Source organism: Saccopteryx bilineata, chromosome 1 (assembly GCF_036850765.1).
Source record: "Saccopteryx bilineata isolate mSacBil1 chromosome 1, mSacBil1_pri_phased_curated, whole genome shotgun sequence".
NCBI lineage: Eukaryota > Metazoa > Chordata > Mammalia > Chiroptera > Emballonuridae > Saccopteryx > Saccopteryx bilineata.
This window is the reverse complement of record NC_089490.1, coordinates 242,214,506-242,238,700: the sequence shown is the minus strand read 5'-3', so window position 1 is coordinate 242,238,700 and position 24,195 is coordinate 242,214,506. Positions and strand designations below refer to the sequence as shown.

Here is a 24,195-nt window from a genome sequence, read left to right as displayed (position 1 = left end):
CTACAATGAGATACCACCTCACCCCTGTTAGATTAGCTATTATCAACAAGACGGGTAATAGCAAATGTTGGAGAGGCTGTGGAGAAAAAGGAACCCTCATTCACTGTTGGTGGGACTGTAAAGTAGTACAACCATTATGGAGGAAAGTATGGTGGTTCCTCAAAAAACTGCAAATAGAACTACCTTATGACCCAGCAATCCCTCTATTGGGTATATACCCCAAAACCTCAGAAACATTGATACGTGAAGACACATGTAGCCCCATGTTCATTGCAGCACTGTTCACAGTGGCCAAGACATGGAAAGAACCAAAAAGCCCTTCAATAGAAGACTGGATAAAGAAGATGTGGCACATATACACTATGGAATACTACTCAGCCATAAGAAATGATGACATCAGATCATTTACAGCAAAATGGTGGGATCCTGATAACATTATAAGGAGTGAAATAAGTAAATCAGAAAAAAACAAGAACTACATGATTCCATACATTGGTGGAACATAAAAATGAGACTAAGAGACATGGACAAGAGTGTGGTGGTTACCAAGGGTCGGGGGGGAGGGAGGACATGGGAGGGAGGGAGGGAGAGAGTTAGGGGGAGGGGGAGGGGCACAGAGAACTAGATAGAGGGTGACGGAGGACAATCTGACTTTGGGCGAGGGGTTTGCAACATAATTTAATGACAAAATAACCTAGACATGTTTTCTTTTCTTTGAATATATGTACCCTGATTTATTAATGTCATCCCATTACCATTAATAAAAATTTATTAAAAAAAAAAAAAAAAACCTACAAAAAAAAAAGAAGCGAGATGAATGGATAACCATTCACGGGGAATCAATATGCAAGACACACAAACACGCTCCTTCATGGACCCCTGTTTTGAGGCATGAGACCATTTCCACAGGCTTATCCAACTCACCATGGATTTTCTATACACAATTTTCTGTTTGTTCCCTAGCAGCCCCTGCAGGAGTTAAAGCTGATTAATAAGAGAATGGCAACATTTCTGTTTTCTCTTTGATAATCACCCTTGGCTCACCTGAGATACAAATATCAAGCACTGGCTCTATGTGAGGCTCAGGGCTGTCGGAGGAGCTGAAACCCAGTTGCTCCCAATGCTGGGCTGTGGGAGCACGCAGTTCACAGAGGTCCACAGGCACAGCAGTGTTGGGCTGGCCACGAGTGGGGCAGGGACAGAGGGGATGCGGGTGGGGCAGGAGAAGAGCGGCCCTGGAGAGGGGATTTGGGGAGCTGCAATAACCTAGAAGCTATAGTTCCAGCAACACTTGACTTGGCTGTCAGGGACAATTGGAAAAGCACACTTAGAAAGGAGCCAGACTGAGTGCCAAATCGGATCTGCCTGCGCATGTTGACCAGATTGGCCTTGGAGAGCCAAGGATTTAGTAGTGATGGTGTCAGATCCAATAAATAAGTTCGGAGAGCTCATGAGGGGGAAACGTGGAGTCAGTGGTTAGGCATGTATGTGCACACTGGAACATATCGAAGTCATAAAGGCTGTTGAAATTTTCATTATGAGACGATGAAACAACCCCAAATTTGAAAACTAGTACCTCTCGCAACACTGCCAAGCAACTAGCATCTGTTCAAATTTATGAGGAACCGTTTCCTCCGGGAGGGAATGTGACAGAACCGCAGGCAGCTGCCGGGAAGCGTGCTCGCAGGGCTGCCGCTCCCACACTGCAGTCACGTGTGAGCTCACTCCAGTAACCCCGTCACGGATCGGGACAGGCCGCAACATGGGCGAGGAACTGAATCACAAAGCCCATGCGAGGCCAATGCCTCCAAGGGCTCATGTTACAATTTGAGAATTACATCTTAGACAAGGCATGGCAAAGCAAGCTAGCAAATCAATCTGACCTTTCCCATTTGCATTACAGAGCTGTACCTGTGCTCAACAGTGGAAGCATTTCCATCTTCAGTCTCCCCATTCCAAGGCCTGTCATGTACTGTAGCCGTGTTCATTTCTCTAGTTCGACTTTTAGGGGTTTTTACCGTATTTTGTTCTCTGGGTGCCTAGGAATCATTCTTGGGGATCTTCTCTTCCACTGCATTTACACCCTCTAGCCACTATGAGGGAAGAATAATGAAGCCATGGGATCCAGCACTGTTAGTAATGCAGAGCTATATTGGGTTACTTTTTTTTTTTTTTTTAACTAAACATTTTAGGTCCAGTTCTTGCTCCCTGGGTAACTCTGGGAATTTTCCTGAGGTGTGCAGGAGACATGAATCTAGCTCTTTGTGTCTGTAACCGTACACCTGTTATTGATGCAGAGGATGAAAAGAAAACAGCAAACACGCATTGTTCTATTTTTAAGCTGTTGTACTCAGTTCCTGGGGAGGGAGAGGTGCCCTTTCTCTCCTTGAATGTTACCGAGAGCCAGCTACTCTGATACAGTGTAAACTCGATATCTGAACTCTGAACAGATGATCTTAGGCACTGAGGGAGAAAGTATGGAGTGAATGTGTGTGTGTGTGTTTGTGCGTGTGCATGTGCACACCAGTTGGAGCTGGGGTGAGGGTGCCAGAAGGAATCTTTCCTCATATCCGGAAATGCCTATCAGGGAAGCAAACTAGCTGGCAATCAGAAAACTCCCACATAATGCTCACTGCTTTAAACGGCACACATGTCCTAAGGCAGGACAGCACGCCATGGCTTTAGTAGGCACCCCACCAAGTATTAACGGAAAGATTGCATCAGTGGCTCTTTCCAGCATAAGCACGGCAATGCTCTCTTTGCCTGTTTAAAAAGGAAAAAAAAAAATAAATCCGACCGCATAAATTGGCAGTAGGTGCAATATTTCTCTAGGTCAGGAGTCCAAATGTTGGCTTTTCTGGCCTGATATTGTTCAAGGAAGCAGTGTAATAGTTTCAGGGGAAGCTGGATCACCTTGGGGCTTTAATGCTTCCCTGCTTCATTAACCTCTCTGAAAAATGTTCTACAGTGTATTACACATTTTTACACGAAAGTGAAGACTTTCATGACATTTGTTAAAATAATTGAAAATTCCCTGGGATCTTAGAAAATGACTTTTGCTATCCACCAGGGATCAAGTGCCAAACACAAGTGTCCCTGGCTTTCATGAACCTTATACTTGGCTGGAGAAGATGGAGAATGACAATGGGGCCACCTAATTACACTGCCTTGGCTTGAAAGGTTTCCTGGAGGGTGTGACATCCAAGGCAAGACCTGAGGGTAAGGAGGGGGCTTCTGAGGAAGAGGCTGGAGAAAAAGAGTCCAGGCAGACATGAGGAGAGGCAGTGAGAATGAGATTGAAAGAAAGAACTAGAAGTCTATAAAATTAAGGTGACAAACTTTTTTAAAATGAAAAGGACAAAAGTAAATTGAAGAAAACAATATCATAAATAAAAGAAACATTTTATTCACTGCAACAATAATGCACTATCATATGATAAATGCATAATAAAAACATTTGTAATATTTTATATTATAATTATGCTTACATGCCTATTAATTTTTAATAATAATTGTAAGAAAAAATACTCATTTAGATACAAATACATCACATCGCATGCAGTGGATCGACTCTGCATCGATCGAATACGGACATTTACAGATTAGTCTTCCAATATCAAAAAGGAGGACGTGTAGGAGGGCACTTTTTGAGGGAGGACGGAATTTACAAAAGAAGGACTGTCCTCCCTAAAGGAGGACGATTGGTCAACTTAATAAAACACGACCTTTATTTCAAAAGCCACATGGGGATAAACTCAGAGTTGAGTTTTAGAAAGCTTGTACTGTCTTCATGTGAACAAGCAGGTTGGGAAAAGACAGGTCCCTATGAGGAGCAAGGGGAAGGAAGGGAGACGGGCCAGGGAGTTGTTGCTGTAGAATTGGATTGGAATGGTGCTGTCTGGACAAGGGTGGAGGCAGTGGCCATAGTCAAAAGTCTGGTTAAGGAGGTCAAATCAACAAGCCTGCGGATGGAGGCGGAGTCAGAGCAGGGGGCTAAGTTTCTGGCTAGTCCCAACTGTCTACATTTGCTTTGATTTTATAAAAACAACTTTTCAATAGTTTCCTTACTCTTTCTTCTAAATCTGGAATAGCTGTTTATGTTCTTTCCTCAGGGATGCATTTACTCTCCATCTACTTGTCCTCATAATAATCAACCAGCTCCGGAAAACCTTTGTACTGTATCTTGAAGGAAACCAGTGAGTCCTTCCTAGGAAGGGAGATGGGTTTAGAATTAGGAAGCCTTGAGTACGCTTGTTTTGCAGACAATTCTAGTTATGCATATATCTAGTGACTCATCATATAGTTCTCTTTCATTTTGAAACAAAAGAAAGAATCTTTGTGAGTCTAAAAAGGTAGCAATGTATTGCTGCAGGGAGAGCCTGCCTAACTCAGTATCTTTACCAACTCTGAAAAGCAGTGGTTACTAAGGCTCTTATAGCTACATATTTTGTGCTAGTAACTATCTGTGAATCTCTCAACTGAAGAACCATGGTCTGAGAGACAGAGAAAGATGTTAAGCAACACTAGAGAGATGTAATCAGCAAAATTCAGATGGTGGAAAATAAATTGCAAAAGAGAAGGTTGGAAAGATAGAGATGGAGAGAGGAAAAGAAAGAGTCTATGGATTAAGAGAATTAAAGGATATGTAAAACAAATTCAACATAAAATTCGGCTTAATTTAAACCGACAAACTAAAAAGAGAGGGAGAAAAAGAAATGGAGATTTGTGAAAACTGACCGGATGATATTATGACAGGATTATTGTTAATTTTTAAACAGTGATAATGGGGATTATGGTTATGTTTAGGGAAAAGAATCCTTATCTTTGTAGACATAAGTGATGGCAACGGAAACCAGCCTTTCCCTCAGACTGTAGAAAATCCCTATCGTATCCAGGAGAGAAGACCCTCACTCTCATCCCAGAGCAAGAGGTCAAGGTGGAAACAGCGGTCAAGTTCACAGCCGTTCATCTAGTTTCTCCACCTGCCTCTCCACTGACAGTTGATGCTCCAGATAAAAACAGGAAGGTAGACTGACATCCCTACACTCTGGTTTCACATCTTCTAAGCAACTTATTCCTGAAAGTGAACTAATGTTCCTAAAAGTTTCAGTCAAATTTTAAATGCACTGAAGTAATCCATGTGGAGCATTTTATAATTCTTTATTTTTGGAAAACTCACACAATTCTTCTCAGCTGGAAAGGCACATCTCTCACAAGGGTTGAGGAATGAGGGAAATTAGTCTCAGGGTATCAGAAAAATATTGAGTCTTTTAAAACCATATACTTCTGTTCTTCCCATACCAGTAAAAACAAAATAAGAGATCATATTGGCTACTATTAATTATTAAGAAGTAGGGTGGGACTGGAAAAATTTTGAGAACTACTGATTTAGATTTTTCTTTAGGGTATTTTCTCAAAGTAAACTATACCTCGTCTTCAATACAGTCAGGAATTGTTTTAGAACAAATGAGTTGGAAAAAAAGTTCCTGAAAAAGAAATATCCTTGTTTGTAACAGACAAATAAGCTAGAGAAAGGCTAAAACCCGGCTCACTCTTCAACCTCGATCTTGTCAACCAACAGAAGATAAGATTGTGTTTTTCTTCAGTAAGCCTAAAAATAAAATTTAAGCCCATTGTCCACTTTTGTGATAGACATAATTAACTTTTCAGAGAATCTTTTACCCTGAGCCAGTCAGATAAAGTCATTCAGCCTGGATAGACTTGTGACTTTTGTAATTAAACATACATAAAGAACATACGAATGTAACTGTATAATTAAGACTGCTCATTATATGCAGTATAAAATATACATTTATGCGGTTTCTTATGAGTGTTTTGTTTTCTTCTACTGAAATCTTAGCAACCCTTGAACCACAGGTCATTAATGTAACTAGAGTCATTCCTCCATTGAGACTTCTCAACAATGTGTGTGGTTGAAGGGGAAAAGAGAGAATCGCATTTCTCTGATGATTAGTGATGTTGAGCATTTTTTCATATGCCTATTGGCCATCTGTATGTCAACACAATAAATTGAAAAAAAAAAAAAGAAAAGAAGAGAATAGCTGCCTGTATTGGCCAGTCATAAACTGGGCCTGTTCATGCCCAAACAAGTCTTTTTCAGGCCCGTCTCCTAATGAGCTGCACTTCCTGAATGTGGATTCGATCATCTGTACATGTGCGAGGTTGATCAGTAGCTCAGTGTGACAAGAAGGCCAGAGCGTTTCTCCTACAAGACCACTCTGATTGTGAACAAAACCCATCAAAGCCTTAACTATCTTCCAAGGGCAAACAAAGGTTGTAAAAGCAAAACTCTCAAACTACACAGAGGAGAAGGCGTTAGGTGTGACACAGAATCCATTTGGAGTTTGTCCAAAGATCTGACTAATTATGGGAGCAAAAATGGCATATTTTTCAGGCTCAAATCAGTTTTCCATATTATACTAGTCATCAGTGAAAAAAGGTTATTGACACAAATCTCAAATGTCCTTGAGATGTTCCTAAGTTAAAGTTTTTAAACTTAAGTTTGTCAATCAGAGTGGCATAGTCCTGCCTGTAGATAAAATAACTGGACATACAAATCTTTTTTATTTTTTTTCAACATTGAGACAGTACTATCATTTTTAAAAAACAATAGTAGAAAAGTCTTCTTGCATATATCTATGTGCTTGGTTCTCAAAAAAAGGATAAATACAACCAGTGATATGTTTAATGCGAATTAATGCCTTAATTAAAAGAAAATTCTAGGTGATCACATAGGAATGCACTAGCTTATATTAACCCCTACTCCATAGTGCTACAAAAATTTATGGGTGATCTGAATAGAAGGATCCCAAAATACTCACTACAAACTTACAGCACTCAGAGCCTATTTCAGCCTCCCCAACAGAAAGGTTGAAATAAATTAAAAACAAGAAACAAAAAGCCATTAAGTTAATGTAATAAATTGCAATTAAAAAAATAAACCCTGCTCTCTTTTAAAGTATCATAATTGAGACTGCTGCCTTTTCTCAAAAACTCGTTTCAGTTGTAAAAAGAAAATAAAATGAACAGCTTGAGTCTGGCTGTTTGTTAAAAGAATAGTCTTTTAGTCAAAATTTGGCCAAAATCTACCTTTCTCTGGTGCTGACAAAAATTTCTTTCTAAGTCAGAATCACTGATTCTATCTCAATTTATATATGTACTCTTTGGTGTGAGTAGAATGATGGGTGGATTGGCAGGAATAATGTGCCAAAGTAAAAGTGATTAAATTTCCTTTAATACATTTGATCTCCTTCTGTCCTTACTGAGCAAAGTCTGGAATCACTACGAATGCCAAAGGAAATAACCTATTTAACAAAAGATGTATTTGAATTTGAACGTATCTTGATTGAATGTCAAAAATGAAAATATTTGAAAGATCAGATATGCTTTGCTCCAGAGAAATTCATGGCCCTTAGTTTTGCCTTTTGTACATTGAAAATAATAAAATTATTTCATTTGGTCCTCTCAATAAGGTGTGTCATGGCTGGCATGTAGCTGAAAACAGAAATTGGTTAACAGTGAGTGTTTGCTGAGTACTCACAGGGCTTCTATAGTATTTTAGGGTGAAAATGATCACATTAGACTCTAACTTGAAATTACAAGAAAAGATCTACACATTTCCTATAGGGTAATTAAAGAACGACAAGTGACACTACTACAAAGCCGAGTCAGCTGGAGAAGCACTGTCTGTCTTCAGGCAGCTTGCACTTGGAGGGGGCTCTTTGGCCTGGAGCCACCAAAAGCAAATCACAGGGCTGAAGAACACAGGCAACACACACACCGGAGTGTGGTTTTGTCCAATCATGCAGGATGAGGCAGACCTTACTGAACAATGATTAACATTTAGTTTTCCAGAAAGCTTGGGGTGGTTTGTTTATTTATTTTTTTTTGAGGGTTTTAATGCTATGACCCTTGTGCAGATTTCAACACAGAAAGGATAATCTGAAACAGCAAAATAAACAGAGGAAAGCAATTGTTAGTGAAAAAAAGCCGGCCTTTGTTAGCGAGGAGAGGCTGCGTAATACCGTGTCAGTGTTCTTTAAAATTCCCCAGCTCCCCTAGTCAAACCAATAATCCATCCTGTCTTTGGCATCAGCACCAACGTTGCCCTCCTTGGCATCAACTTCAAAAGACCTGATCGTCTTTAGTTTCCCTTACTAATGTAGTTCTGTTTCTTTAAAGACGATGCAGCGGCTTAAATTTAGCTTACACTGAAGGGTCTTTGGGGGTTTACTTTAATGAACACAAAGAAATGACTTGTAATTAGCCTACGCATTACTTATATATCTGTCAGAGAATGTCAACATCAATGCAAGTAGCTATATTCAGGTATAAAAATGAGCAATAATCAGTACCATGGTAAAATCATGTGAAAGTAAAACTCACTGCTGGGAACTCCAGACATGAGATAGAAGCAGAAAAAACCTTCTTGGGAATCACTGAGAATGGTCAGTTGGCAGGCTTCACTTCGGCTCTAACTAATGGTCAGAAGGTAGCAGAAGTCGTTCTTCAAAGATGCACAGTTCGAGAATTGATTTGGAGGTCTAACCAGTGCTTTAAAAAAGGGAGCATCCAGAAAGGAAACAACTTGAGGGGCTCTTCTTGCAACCTGAGTGCAGACTCCTAAGGAGAGCAAATATTTACTTTCTGAGTTGGAAATAACTGACCTGGAATTATAGCTCATAATAAAAAGACATAATAAATAGATATAATTCAGCAGTGTTGTAACAGACCTGGACAGAATTTTTAGCAATGGGACATTTCTGTAAATTGAGATGGACCAGACCACTGAACAGCTCATAAAATCCACTTCATACCAGTGAGATTTTTTATCAGCATTCCAGTCTCAGCATCCACATTCCTCGGAGGCAATGTGAGTATGTGAACCAGGGGTCCTTCTGCTTCACCCTGTCCCTTCCCTCACCCCACCCCCAATACCTCTTCAGGGCACACACCGGGGCAGTTGAGGATGTCTCAATTCAGAGAGAGTATCTGATCACCACCCTCAAGAATCAACAGCTGGAGCCTGACCAGGTGGTGGCGCAGTGGATAGAGCGTCGAACTGGGATGCGGAAGGACCCAGGTTCGAGACCCTGAGGTCGCCAGCTTGAGCGCGGGCTCATCTGGCTTGAGCAAAGAGCTCACCAGCTTGGACCCAAGGTCGCTGGCTCCAGCAGGGGGTTACTCGGTCTGCTGAAGGCCCACGGTCAAGGCACATGTGAGAAAGCAATCAATGAACAACTAAGAAGTCGCAACGCGCACAACGAGAAACTGATGATTGATGCTTCTCATCTCTCTCCGTTCCTGTCTGTCTGTCCCTGTCTATCTCTGCCTCTGTAAAAAAAAAAAAAAAAAAAAAAAAAAAAAAAGAACAGCTGGATAACCCAAGCATTTGTACTACACATTTCCAAAAGTAAAATTAGGGAGAAAATAGGGAGCAAGCTATCTAACTTGAGCAGTGTGTGATGACCTGCCAAAGCTTGGTGTAAAAACTCTAACCGTGGAAGGTTAGAATGATGACCAAACAACCATTTAGAATGCCCCTTTCAAAAGAATGGACATTAAAATAATTATATATAACTTATTGAAAAATTTAAATTGTGGTAAAAAACTTAAACTTTACCATCTTAATCATTTTTAAATGTATAGTTCAGAAGTGTTAAGTATATTTACATTGTTGTGTCACCTTGTTTATTTTACTTTGCTTTTATTCACTATAAACAAAGAAATCAACACATTTTACTTTAATGTACCAGAAAGTTATAATTGATATGTTTTTATCTACATTTTAAAGGCTTACAACAATGATTGTAGTACAGCCAAAGACTTAATATTTGAATTTTACCATTTTGAAAGGTAAAACGCACAATTACAATACCCAGAGTACATATCTTATGGCTTCAAAAGTTTTAGCTAAAACACAAATCTTTACAGGTAAAAAGCAAGTCATTCCACACCTAAGACAGACAAAATGTCATCATATTAGACACTGCCATTCAACTACTTCCTTTTGGAGAAAAGGGGGAAGTTTTATTTTAAAATGACAATACTGCCTGACTGGGCGGTGGCGCGCAGTGGATAGAGCGTTGGTCTGGGATTCGAGACCCTAAGGTTGCCAGCTTGAGCACGGGCTCATCTGGTTTGAGCAAAGCTCACCAGCTTGGACCCAAGGTTGCTGGCTCGAGCAAGGAAGGGGTTAATCGATCTGCTGCAGCCTCAGGGTTAAGGCACATATGAGAAAGCAATCAATGAACAACTAAGGTGTCGCAACGAAAAACTAATGATTGATGCTTCTCATCTCTCTCCTTTCTTATCTGTCTGTCCCTATCTATCTCTCTCTCTGATTCTCTGTCACTGTAAAAAATAAAATAAAATAACAATACTATAGAACTAGTCATTTTTACCATTGTTTTATTCTTTGCAACAAAAATTTAAGAATGCTTATTTATAGTAGGAATTAACCACAGTAAAGAATCTTTCTCAAGAATGACCATAACTAATCTATGTAAACACAATAAATTAAAATCAATAAAAAAATAACCATAACTATGATTTAGGGCAAGTTTATAGTCATCACTGTATATATAGACTAGTTTTCAAAGCTTTTAAGAAGTTACATTTTAATACATAATACTCAATAATAAAAACACAACCCAATTAAAAGATGGGCAAAGGATCTGAGCAGACATTTCTCCAAAGAAGACACACAAATGGTCAGTAAGCCATGGAAAGATGCTCAGCATCGTTAGCTGTCAGTGAAGTACAAATTGAAACCACAATGAGATACCACTTCATACCCACTAGGATCGCTATGACCAAAAAGACATTAAAAACAAGTGTTGTGGGAATGTGGAGAAATTAGAACCCTCATACATTGCTGGTGGGAATGTAAATATTGTAGCCACTTTGGAAAGTCTGGCAGTTCTTAAAAGGTTAAGCAGAGACACTACAAGATGCAGCAATTCCACTCCAAAGAATATACCTGAGAGAAATATGTAAAAACATATGTTCATGAATGTTCATAGCAGCATCGCAAAAAAAAAGGACTACCCAAATGTCCACCAGCGGATGGGTGGATAAATAAAATGTGGTGTGCTCATGCAATGGAATATAATTGGACATAAAAAGGAATAAAATACTAATATATGCAACAGCATGGATGATCCTTGAAAATATTATGCTAAGTGAAAGAATTCATTGCAAAGAACCATATTCTCTTTGTATGAAGTGTCCTGAATAGATAGATCTATAGAGAAAGAACCTCAATTGGTATTTGCCTTGTGCTGGGGGAATGGGGCTTGATAGCTAAGACAGTTGGGGTTTCTTTTAAGAGTAACAAAAGCTTTCTAAAATTGATTGTGGTGATGGATGCACAACTTTGAATACACTAAAAGCCACTGAATTATACATTTCATGTGGAAAAATTGTATGCATGTGAATTATATCTCAATAAAGCTGTTAAAAAGTAAGTGCAATCTTGCATAAGATAAACCTGTCTACCAATTCCAAGAAATAATATTAGGGACTTCATATAAATAAAAAAAAAATCCTCTCCTTCTATTGTGAAATGGGTTGCTATCATTCTAAGAAACAAAAGGAGTTGAGTAGTGAACGGCAAAATTTGGTAAGTCTGTCTCTAGAAGTTGAAAGTCTGATACGCCTTGTTATATCTTCATCTTTCACAGAAGGGAAATATGCTTATGTGATGAATACAGCACTTTCCAGGCACTTGACCTCACTTGCTGGTTGTTAAGTTAGTGTTCAGATGTTTATTTAACATGAAATTACATAGTGACTTCAAGCCATGTTCTCATCTGTGTTCTGTGAGCTCAACCCAAATGTTTTCTGCTAAAACAAATAATGAAACTGTATGTCCAATTTGGAGGAAAATATGAATAGATTTAAGGTAATAGAAATGAATTCTCTTAATTTAAAGATTTTTCACTATAAATTTTTCTTAAACCTTCCTTGCCTTCTACTCACTTGAATGATATCAGAATAAGGGCTTGAAAATTATAAAATGCTTAAATGATATTAGAACGGAATTGTCCATCATGCTTTGATGTAATAGGGTATACCGTTCATGGACATGTACTTATTATAGTTCTGTTCTTATACTGCACAAGAGACATATTTTCTCCTAGTGAATGTGTTCCTATGTCATACAAAATTCAATAGGCAAACATTTTTAATGTATGTATAAGTGTCGTGAGTTTTTAGTTTTATTCCTAAATATGTTTAAGAACTACTACACTAATGTCCGGCTCTATCTTGGGAGTCCATACCAAAGTAATACTTTCAGATATGTCTCATAGATTCCAATATTCCAGTGTAGAAGCTACCAATGTTTTCATTTTTTCTTAAATACTTAGTGTGTGTAGGTTAGGTATGCTGATATTAAGAGTTTTTTGTATGTATCACTATATTATAATTTGGGGAAATTTTGCAATGCACTTCCAGGAAGATAGCTTTAAAGTAATAAGACTTGAGCTCTTAGCACAAACACCTCTGAGAACAGTGCATTTGAATTATAGCTTAAATAGAAATAATCTAGTTGAGAAACGTTATAAAATATAGAAACAAATTCTGGAAAAGTTGTAATTAAAAAAGAATTACCAACAGTAGAGGCATGGTCAGACTACAGTACTCTTCAGAGTTGGAAAGATTGGAAAAAAGAAATACAGAAGCTATGCATGCTCACACACACACACACACACACACACACTCATATTGTGCTATAATGAAAAACTGTGTCCTAAAATGTCATAACATGAGCATTTTATTGCGTTATTTCTTGTAAAGACCTACCATGCTCTGGCTGCAGGGGAGTTTGGGTTATTAATATAAAGCACTGGTAGAGAAGTTTGAACCATAAATAGAAAGAAAGGAAAGGACTTGGTTGGCAACACTTCCTTCAAGTGACTGACACATGTTGGAGTGAGTGCATGTGGGAGTGTGTGTGTGTAACTGGGACATTAAAAAAACATAAAATGTTAAAATCATTTAAAATATTACACCTGTCTGATGTTTCCTTTGTTTTTAAAAAATAATGAAATATCTGGTATTTGCTTCAAAATAATCCAGTGGTTGGAGGGAATGTATGTGCTGGAGAAGGCTCAGGGATGTTACAGATCAAAAAAGAGTGTGTATGTATATAATATATATATATATATTATATATATACACACACATATATATATCTCTTTATAATAATATACATATTATCTTTAAATATATATACATATATATATATATTCCTCCCCCCCAACAGTTCTGAGAAGCCCTGGTAATATGGATGTCATTTAAACAGGCTGGATCTAAGGAGTGTTCAATCATCCTGTTCTTCTTATAGAGCTCATCTGAAAAGACCAGCCAACAGCTCCTTCTGACTGCCTCACTTGCTCCCAGAATCACAGAGCTCAGGTACTGGCCAATCTTAATCCAATGCCCCGTGAGAGGAAACCCCCTTAGTAATTTAGGGGAAGTTTCTTCCTTCTCCTATGGAAACTCAAGTAATTGTTTAGAAAGTTAAATACATAAATACAAAGGTGGCAAAGCTCTCTCCCATATGAGGACACCCAGGAAACGGACACTTGGAAGTAGTGTGACACCGGTGTGCAGATGTTGACAGGTTAGTAAACAAACGTAGTCGTGGGCAGTGCACTGGCTTGCAGCCTGGGGACCTGAGATTATGGCGAAGATCTTCCCCAAGAAGAAGCTAACAAGAAGTTTGCCTTGCCTGGAGAAATGAATTTGCAGAAACATGAGACTTGGAAACCTACATTCTACTCAGACTCAAAATTGGTTGAATCATTTCAGCCGATCGATCCTCCAGTGGAGAATATCACCATCCCAAAACCTTCTTTCTGCTTATGCCCATCACACCTGGAACACAGGGGAGTCAGGCTACTGTCCCCTGGAAACATACAATCCATGACATTGCCACAGAAAGCCTTGTCTGGCTGTAAAAATGTCTCTCTTTCTCAACCCCTCTCTCTTTCCATATTCATATATATATGTCTTTCTGCTGGTAGACACCCAGCATCTTTTTACTTGGCTTTATGAGATGCAGAGAGGTCTTTTATAATGGAATGCATGGCAGTTCCAAGTAATCTCCAGGATAAGCAGTTCTCTTAGTAGAAGTCTATTTAAATCTGAGTCAATAATAGACTGGTGTGCGTGCGTGCGTGTGTGTGTGTGTGCGCTTCTGTGTTTTGTCCTGTGTATTTCTATATTGTTTTACTTATACAAATGGTAAGCATTCATTTTACTTAAATTACTTTAAATAAAAGCACATGGAATAAATAATAAAGCTACTCCTTTGGGAACAGGGGAAAAGCCAAGGAAGGTTTCCTGGAAGAGAGGGTATCTAAACAAATAAGGATCTAAACTAAATGGTGACATCTCAAAGAACAATTCTAGATAAACTCTAGAATTCTGGGAAGCGGGGGAGGTGGAGCCTGGGGGTGACGTCCCACGCAATGTAACTAAAATGAATTGGACAGTACAAATTCTCACGTGAATGTCAGAGTGCGCAAGCTGGTGGCTCCTGCAGAAGCATCCCCCACCCTCAGCCCTCACCCAACACTTCTGGCCCATGAGCACCAATCTCCAGGCAGAATTCATCAGCGAACTCGCTCACCATTACTGTACAACAGAAGAAAAGCCTCTCTCCCAACACTTCGCACCGCCCTTCAGTTTCAACAGTGGTTTGAAGGAAGTTATCAAATTGATAAAATCTTATCTTTCTTAGAGACTTATTTAATTTGAAGCTTTAAAATATTCTTTTTAATTTTTTTTCTTTTTTAAAATTTTTCCAAAGCTGGAAATGGGGAGGCAGTCAGACAGACTCTCGCATGTGCCCGACCAAGATCCACCCAGAATGCCCACCAGGGGGCGATGCTCTGCCCATCTTGGGGCGTTGCTCTGCTGCAATCAGAGCCATTCTAGTGCCTGAGGCAGAGGCCAAAGAGCCATCCTCAGCGCCCGGGCCAACTTTGCTCCAATGGAGCCTTGGCTGCGCGGGAGGGGAAGAGAGAGACAGAGAAGAAGGAGAGGAGGAGGGGTGGAGAAGCAGATGGATGCTTCTCCTGTGTGCCCTGGCTGGGAATCGAACCCGGGACTTCTGCACGTCAGGCCTACGCTCTACCACTGAGCCAACTGGCCAGGGCTATTCTTTTTAATTAAAAATTTTTTTTATTTATTTTTAGAGAGAGAGGGAGGGGGAGAGAGAGAGAGAGAGAGAGAGAGAGAGAGAGAGAGAGAGAGACATTGGCCTGCTGTTCCACCCACCTATGCATTCATTTATGGATTCCTGTATGTGTCCTGACTGGGGATCAAACCAGCAACCCTGGCATGTTGGGATGATGCTCCAACCAACTGAACTACTGGACCAGGGCCTCTTTTTAAAATTTTTTTTTAAAGAAACTTTCAGAAATTTCTTACAAACCAGAACTGATCAAAACCACAGGCCAACTTGAAGCTGCTAAAATTCACAGATAAGAAATCCCAACCTACGCAGACCTCAGGTTTCTGGAACGTCTCACTTCACACAGAGCCTGGAGCCTGGAGCTTCTGATCTTTCAGCTCAAGAATGATCCCGTTTTTACCACAAAAAAAATTTCCATAAACATTCAGTTCTGCGGGACTAGGTGACCACAGGCTGAAATCCTCTGAGCCAATGGTTTGTTGCAGCTTATACAACAGCTGATCTAGCCCCAGCTGGTATTTGTAGGAGGTTGAATCCAGGTCACTGTCCCTACCCAATGGTGTGACATCTGGGACACTTGTTTCAATTCTGGGACCGCAAAGGGGTGCAGGGGAGGGCAACCAGAGTGGAGAAGGGTCTAGATTGGGCATAGGAAAAGACGTGGGCCACCCGGGCTTGTTCAGGTGCGTGGGTGAGGAACCGCCCTTCTCTACTGCTGCATACGGATGGGGCAGACAAGAACACTGCTGGACCTTACAGGACGTAGATTTCAGCTCAACAGTTCGAATCATCTGAGGACAGTGGCAGCTGATGGCCACCTTCCAGGCTTGCCAGAGTGGGGATTCCTGCTCAGGGTGCCAGGTTACATGGTTTTATTTCTACCTGCCTTCCAGCTTTGGCAGCACTCTGTTCCCTGGCATGCCCCCTAAAAGCTGAGTGGCTCCCGTCGGAAAGGGAAAGTTTCTGGCCTTGAAACCCAGTCAGACATCTCTCCTCTCTGACTTCCCAGCTGGGAGGCCACATTCCCTGAGGTGACTTTTTCTGGGAACCACAATGGGGTCCCACTCACCTCTTACTGCAGTTGATGGCGAAAGAGTCAGGTGTGAGAAAAACAAGACAGGACCAGAAAACAAAAACAAAAACCAACCGATCCTGTAAAATCCTTTTCTCTGCTAACATAGTTGTTTCCTGACCAGGGAGCCGGGTGGCATCATGGCCTGCTCCCTGCTTTGTTCCCGCACTAGGTCCATCCTGCCTGGGTCACCACCCTGTGCCATTCCAATCACAAGTCTATCTCCCAAACAGACTTTGACCTGCTTGTCGTCTTTGTTCTGGTATCCTCAGATCCTAGCAAATAGGCTGGTCCTTTAAAAATCCTCAACAATGCATATTGAATGAGATTCTCTGCAATGGGAAGGTAGACATTTTCTGGGACAGCCAGAATTAAATGACTTTGTCTACACCTTACTGAAGCCCAAATCCACTAAAAAATAATAAAGAAAGAAATAAATAAAAGAAAATGATACCCCCCCACACACACATTTAATTACCCAGATCTTTTCTATATGATGTAAGAAAGCCAGGTGATTTTTCTCCCCCTCTGACAAGTCTTCCCATTTTATCCCACAACCTCCCTCCCTAGATGGACATGACTTGGCCTGGCCTCCCGTATTTCTGAATAGCCCTGGAGAGAGAATAGAGCGGGACCAGCCTGCTGGCTTCAAATGAGCTGGGCCAGAGCTTCTTCCTGGCTTGCGTCCGCGTGCTCACGTGCTGGGACAAAGATGTGGTTTGTCTAAACCCCTTGTGGCCAGAAGGGCTCTGCTCCTAATATGTAAGCAGCGTGTGGAATCTGCTGCCACACACTGGGGCTGGTGTTTTTCAGGGGAGTTGTGTAACCAAGGACAACATTTAGAATCACGTGGCTGTGTTAAGGCCATCATGTCCCATGCTGCAGGGAGAAACCTGTTCCCTCCAGGAGTGAGGAAGGAATTCTCTGGCTCCCCTGTTGTGGACTTCGTGGTTTCTCTCATTCACTTTTAATAGATGAGTGATTGCTCCAAGGATCACAGGCAAATGAGATGCGTGGACTCGGGGGCTTAGTTACATGCCCCTGAACGTAGCTCTCTCTTCTTGCTCTAGAGTTTTCATTGAGACGATGTGGCCTACCAGGACAGCTCTTCTTGCAGCTACTCTTACTGCCCTTCACATTATATGCTTACATAGCAATGCAAAGCAAAAACAAAAATGAAAAACAACAAACCCTTTGCATATTTATGAATTAAGAATTGTCTCTAGCTCATTTTTTGTCCTCTTGTGTTAAATGAAATGACAAAAATGACAATCTTACTGCAACTGTCATTTTTCTGGGGCCAAGAGCTGTACTTGTAGGTGTATTTATGGTCTCTACTTTTATGTTCTCAGGTAGGAGAGCCCTTCATTGGTGGTGGCAGTGTGTTGGCTTCAGGTATAGTTAAGTCTCATGTTACAGATTTGGAAGGAAGCTGCCTAGCAACACGTGACACATCCGGAATATGTCACGTGGGGGTGGGACTATGGACAGCCAGGTGTTTGTTTTGTTTCATTTTTATGTTTAAAAAAATTTTTTTTGTTTGTTTTAGTTTGGATGCAAAAAGAACTGTTAAGAGTTTTCCAAGGGCAAATGAGCTCCAGCGATCTCTTGTCCTTGGAGGTGTTTAGGCAGAGACTGGACAATGACCTGGAAGGGATGACTGGACTAGATCAGTGTTTCCCAAAATGGGGGAAATAATGGTATTTGTTCTGGTGGTACAGAAACTCCTCCTTAATTTTAAATCACAGAGAAAGTCATTCTTTTCCATTCTCCTCCAATCCTTTGGATTACTGGGAAAACAAGTCAAGTGTATTTAACACCTCATCAACACTTGCAATTCCCCCCTAGGTCTGGGCTCTGAGTCTTTGACAGGTAATAGCATCATCTGACCCCCACTGCATTGTAATCTGCTATTTTCTTCCCAAGACAAGTGAGAGGAGGTATCCTTCTTCCATAATAATTTGAGACATTAGAAGAAAAGTATGTTGATTTAAAGAACATTTTCAGAAAATGATGGGAGATGCCACAACTCAAAAAATCAGATTTGGAATCATGTTCTTAAAAATCAATCAAATTGTCTCTTTCTTGCTGGGAGTGCAGAGGACCAGCCTTACTCCCTCCCTTATAATCAAAATTGGAATTTTCATCTATTGTATGATTTAAGCCATGTAGGGAAACTTCCCCCTTTGCAAGACATGCATCTTCTTGGGGACTATACCTTTGTTGCCATGTATCCGCTGTACCTAGTTCAATGTCTGACATAATAAGAGCTCAAAAAATAGCTGTTAATGAATGAGTGAATGTGAAAAGATAAACTTGATGCATTTTATAACTCTACCTCCAGAGTGCCTTACTATAGGTCTCTTTTATGGCTGCTGTTGCCAACCTCCCACCAGCTTTTTACTTAAAATTTGCCCAACCCCACAGTGACTGCTTGTCAAAAGTGATGATCCTCCTTCCAGTAAACTGGAGACACAAAAGTTTTCTTTTTAGGCAAGTGATTGAGTATGAATGGACACTTAGAATGAGAAAAGAAGAAAGCACTAGTTTTCTGGAATGATTCAGAATTAAAGAGGAGGTGACAGTTGTGTCTACACAGCACAGCCTGAACTGGAATTTAATTATTATCTAGTGAATGTAATCAGACTAAACCAGCCAAACCAACACATATTTCTGGCATGAAATATCTAGTTTGGCTGTCTACCCTGACCAAAATCAACAGACATTGGTGCCAAAATCTTCTTTTATTGTGTGGTGTATTGCCACAAACATATTCTTCTTGTTTAAAAAAAAAAAAAAGGTACTTGAGTACAAATCTAGCTAATACACACTAACGATGTTTGGAAGGATTAGACTTTCAAATTCAGGGAAAAAAGGACACAGTTTGCAGAGGCTTTAGAGCAACAATTCAAACATGATGTTTTATGTACAAAACCTAACTCAGATTTCCCAGAGTTTAAATGTGACTTTAGGATAATGAAATGAACAGAATCTTCTAAGAAGAAAATGCCTAATCCGAGAAATGCAGTAAGGGCTTCATGGATTTGAATTTCTGTCTGCACAGACCCTGGGACTTTTGAAGTTAAAAGTCCTAAGCCTGTCAAGCACTTTCCCACTGCGAAATCCTTTCTATGAAAGCATGACCTCTGAGTTCTCATTCTAGTGTTCCTGTCGGGTGCCAGAAAGACCAGCACAGCTAATGACACAACATGGTGAAATCCAGAGGACAGAGAGAAGTTTTCCAATGGCTATTTGTTTCATGAGCAATAAACATGGTGTTTAGTAGTTCATTTCACTTTCAGTTAAGCTTTGCATGGAACTGACAACAGTGGAATAAGGTGACATACGCAACCCAGTGCGAGCCTACTGGATGCATAAATTTATCAGTGCATTTCCTACAATTTACAGCACCCACACTCAACCCTGACATCTGATATTGGTAGCCTGAGAGTTGCACTGGGTCTGCAGACAGACTCTGGCTTGCAGTGTTTTGTTCTGTTAATTGTATCAAAATATAAAAAGTAAGAAAACAAACAGTAGCCTGAAATGGCAGTTTCGTTCCTACAAGTTACCTGCTTGGTTACCAGAGGCATTTGAGTTTGCTTTTCCATTCTAAAATAGTGGACCCTGACTATGTTCCCTCCCTAAGCAACGTATTTCTGATTTAGGAGTAATCACTGCAGCCTCAATTCTTATCACAAAGGTTAGATTAATGTTGATCTGAGGGCACAATCTCATTTTATCCACTTGCTGCCAATTTGCTGGGAGACAAGTTCTTGGCAGTAAGCAATTAAGAGTGACATCTCCCAACACAAACAGAGATCCTCCAGGGGTGTGTGTAATTTGCAGAAGTGCCCCATCTCTTTCATTCTCACTGAGTCATACCCCACTTTGGTTTAGAATCATGGTACTTAAAACTTTGAAAGAAATGATTATTTAATCAATCACACATTCCAATAAAATATAAGAATCTAAATTACTGTGTAGCTTGGAAATTACTCCTTTGAGTCTGACACCTTGAAAAGATCTTTGGCAAACTAAATAAATAATTATGCCCCTTGTCCTAACACAGTCCTGGAAAAGAACTGACTGTCTCTAAATGGTCTCAAGTGACAGTATTCCGAACTTGTGATTACGTTACTTTTTAAAAGTTTACTTCATATTGGCTGTTTGAAGCTTATAATTTCTTTCTCTTTAACAACAATATTATATATATAAATGTTGATGATTTCGCTGAGGTTTACCCACAAATCTCCTTTTAATTATCCAAAAGGGATTGCATCATAGCATTTTTTTCCCTGCAAAATTACTCAATGATCTCCCTTATTCCTTCAATCAAGTTGATGCATTAAGTACTAGAAAATACCAGGAAATTCCACTTCAAGGTAATCATCAACTAGGATTGCTACTTAGGGGAAGTAATATTATTTCAAATGACACCTAATGAGAGTTCTCCCTCTACATAGGGTAACATGGGTTTTTGGGTACAATTACCAGAAAACAGAGGCCTTTAACCACTTATCCCGTCCTTGAAGAGATAGGGCGAAGGAACCCAGTGCCCCTCAGTGTGTGTCCCAGAACACTGCAGGCACACAACTCAGATGCCAGCCATAGGGATGGTGAAGAAGGACTTCTTGCTCCACAAAAATGGCAGATGTGAGTTCTGCCCCTTAATTGCTTACTGCCAAGAACTTGTCTCCCAGCAAATTGGCAGCAAGTGGATAAAATGAGATTGTGCCCTCAGATCAACATTAATCTAACCTTTGTGATAAGAATTGAGGCTGCAGTGATTACTCCTGGATCAGCAATGGGCCAGCACAGTTTCAGAAACAAGCTTGCCAAATCACCCTGTCTACATGATTGTTTTATGATAGTTCTTCCAATAGGAGCCCCCGTACATGCAAGCACTTGTTTAAAGACCTGGGCAAGTGGAAGCCCGCAGCGAGTTGCCAGGCACTGAGGAAAAATCTGACATCGTTTCTGTCCAAGTACTGGCCAGCCTCCTAAGGCAGGGGTCAGGAACCTATGGCTTGCGAGCCAGATGTGGCTCTTTTGATGGCTGCATCTGGCTCGCAGACAAATCTTTAATAAAAATAATAATAATGTTAAAAATATAAAACATTCTCATGTATTACAATCCATTCATTTCCTACTGCTCATGTTCATGGTTGCAGGTCGCTGGAGCCAATCACAGCTGTCCTCTGGGACAACACCAAATTTTTATTGGATAATGCCTAACATACACAGGTTGTTGTATGGCTCTCACAGAATTACATTTTAAAATATGTGGCGTTCATGGCTCTCTCAGCCGAAAAGGTTCCCGACCTCTGTCCTGAGGCATGATGTAGTCAGAATTTTGCCTCATGACTTTTGAGTTGTACTGTGAAGTTCTTGTTACACAGAGATCTTGAAAGGAGATTATAAATACCCTCCAGAACTTCCTGGGGGAGAGGGGAAGATGCGCAGAGCCAGCTCACACAGGTAGAGTGCCTTGTCTAAGGTGGACAGCGAGCCAAGAGTGGGAGAGGGAACAGGGTCGGTAATACCTGCCTTCTGGGCATTAGCTGCAGACCCAGAACCGTCCTGCTGGGGCACGCCTCTGGCCTACCCTCTTCTAAGTCAGAGATGTGCAGAGCAGGAAGGAACTGACGGTGACATTGTCCTGCAACTTTCTTTTTTTGTCTGAGTCAGAGACATTTATTTGTTCTTTTGCTAAACACAACCACTGATTTCAATTTATAATTACTATTTTTAAGGTGAGAAACAGCAGATGGATGGAAAACCCAGCACTGGCCTTGAGCTATGGACGTAACGCTCCTTTAGGATACGTGGAACCAGGTGACAAGGGGCCATAGAGGGACGGACGTGGCTAGCCAGCCCTCTTGAGGAAGGCCCTGCAGACTTCACACACTACTGGTACACGTCTCAAAGTGGGACTCACTCTCATAACAAGGTCTTCAGTAATAAGCTGGTTTGAGGATCAAGGCTCCTAAGTAGTTCAGTTTCAGCTCTGCTGTTTTTAACTGAATTACTTTGTCTAGTCAAGTCTCTCAGATTGCTTTCATCCATACACAGTATAATAATCAAATGTGGTGGCCCCCTTTAGTGACCTGTCTTGCTCTGCGGGCCGTGTCAATGCCATGATTCTCCAGGAAGCTCACAGCTCCTGGATCGGGTGACTGGCCCACGGTCCAGTCAGAAACAGTACCGCCGTCAACCACCCATTTATCTGAAACGTTCGCTCGGGAAACTGTCATCTCCCTGTCATAGAAAACAGAACCCTATCCAGCCAAGTTTGCACTCCTTGAAAGTCCAAGTGTCCACTGACAAAGTACCAGGATGGAGAAATCTCCCACCCCCTCCACCTTCTCCCACAAGCGTGAAAGGTAACGGGGGATGGGGTGGGGGACAACTGGAAAAGGAAACGAAATCATGCGGATTCACCAAGAAAAGACAGTGTTGGTGGCAGCAGAGTTGGTGAGTGTGTTGTGGGCATTACCTCTTGCTGAGGCTTCCAAGAAGGCTTCCGCTCAAGTCCTGGTGGCTCTGAGAACAAGCATTCTGGCATCAATAGCTAATAGGCTGTCCAACCAGATGTTATCTGGGTGGGATAAGAGGGTGAGAAAACAGACCTTTTGTACGCAGTGGTCAGAGAAGGCTGGGTGTGTAGTGTTTAGCAGGGCACCTCCTTCGTAGGGAGGCAGACCAGATTACGTGCTTGTTTAAATCTGTTTCCTCTTGCGATTGGTAAAACACAAGTTGTTATCATTCATGCATTACTAAAGTCACCTTTCCACCATTCTGAAGGGATTTCTTTTTCTTTTTTCTAGAACAGAGCATGCATCCAGCAGAAACCTAAAGGCCTTGTTTTCTTTTTTTTTTTTTAAGCAATCTCTTACAACAAGCACACTTAGACTGTCCATGGTACCTGTGACAAGACTGGAGATGATCAGCGGCAAAACCAGCATCTGCAGCATCCTCATCAGAAGTTCCCCGGGAAAGGAGAAGTACTTGACCTCCCGGTAGCTCATTTTGTATGACCGCAGCGCAAACCCGAGGATCGTACCTGGGGGTGGAAAAAGAGAGGAGAAGAAAAATTGATTCTTTTTGGAAACTGAGGTAACAGTACCAGAAAAATGAATAGTATTAGCCCAGTGATCATGACCAGTGAATTTATTTAAGCAACAAGTATTCGTGCAAGCGATGCTCCTGCTCCTATTTTTTCTGCCAGGCTGGAAGGGTCTGGAGGGACCCATGGCTTCAAGGAGAATTTGTAGAAGAAAATTTTCCCAGGTTTTAGCAAATGAAAAATTTCTTTGTCTGACTTAAATGCAGCAGAACCAATGTTGACATGGCTCAGTACCGAGTTACAAAGATTGGAGTCTAACTAGGAGATAAATGCTGTATCCCGGAACAAGACAATATAAAAATAAATAAATAAATAAAAATTGTATTGTAACAAAGTGCCTTCATAACAACAGATGCTGGAACAGCTAGCGTAACCACTTCTAAAGGGTAGTATAACTTTTTAATTTTTTCCAATTAAAAAACAACTCCTCTTTTCACATTGCTAGTCCGTTTTCATCATTTCTCTGCCTACATACCACAGTTTCCGTCTGCATGGTCTTAGTAGCACCTTGGCAACTGTATTGTACAGACTCGTTAATTGCTGGCCTGAGAAGACTGGAAAATGAGCAGAGACCCCTTTCCCAAAGATTTTCCCTGAAAACTTGGAAATTAGGGGAAAGAGAAAAAAATTTTCTCCATAATTTTCCTTCTGCTCCTGGAACTTTAAAATATATATATTTTAAAATAACAACTTTATATGTAAATCAAATTGCACACACTACCTTTTGAAACATTTGGAAATTAACAAAGGTATTGAATAAATTTA

The 24,195-nt window shown here is 40.7% G+C and overlaps 1 protein-coding gene across 1 annotated transcript in view; it reads right to left on the bottom strand.

Moving 5' to 3' along the window:
* The window catches only part of SLC1A3 (solute carrier family 1 member 3), a 96,615-nt gene that overhangs the window by 51,796 nt on the left and 20,624 nt on the right, over positions 1-24,195 (bottom strand). The window contains exon 3 of the mRNA XM_066239889.1: positions 23,230-23,367. Coding sequence (XP_066095986.1) covers positions 23,230-23,367 — 138 coding nt within the window. The remainder of the gene's footprint in view (positions 1-23,229; positions 23,368-24,195) is intronic.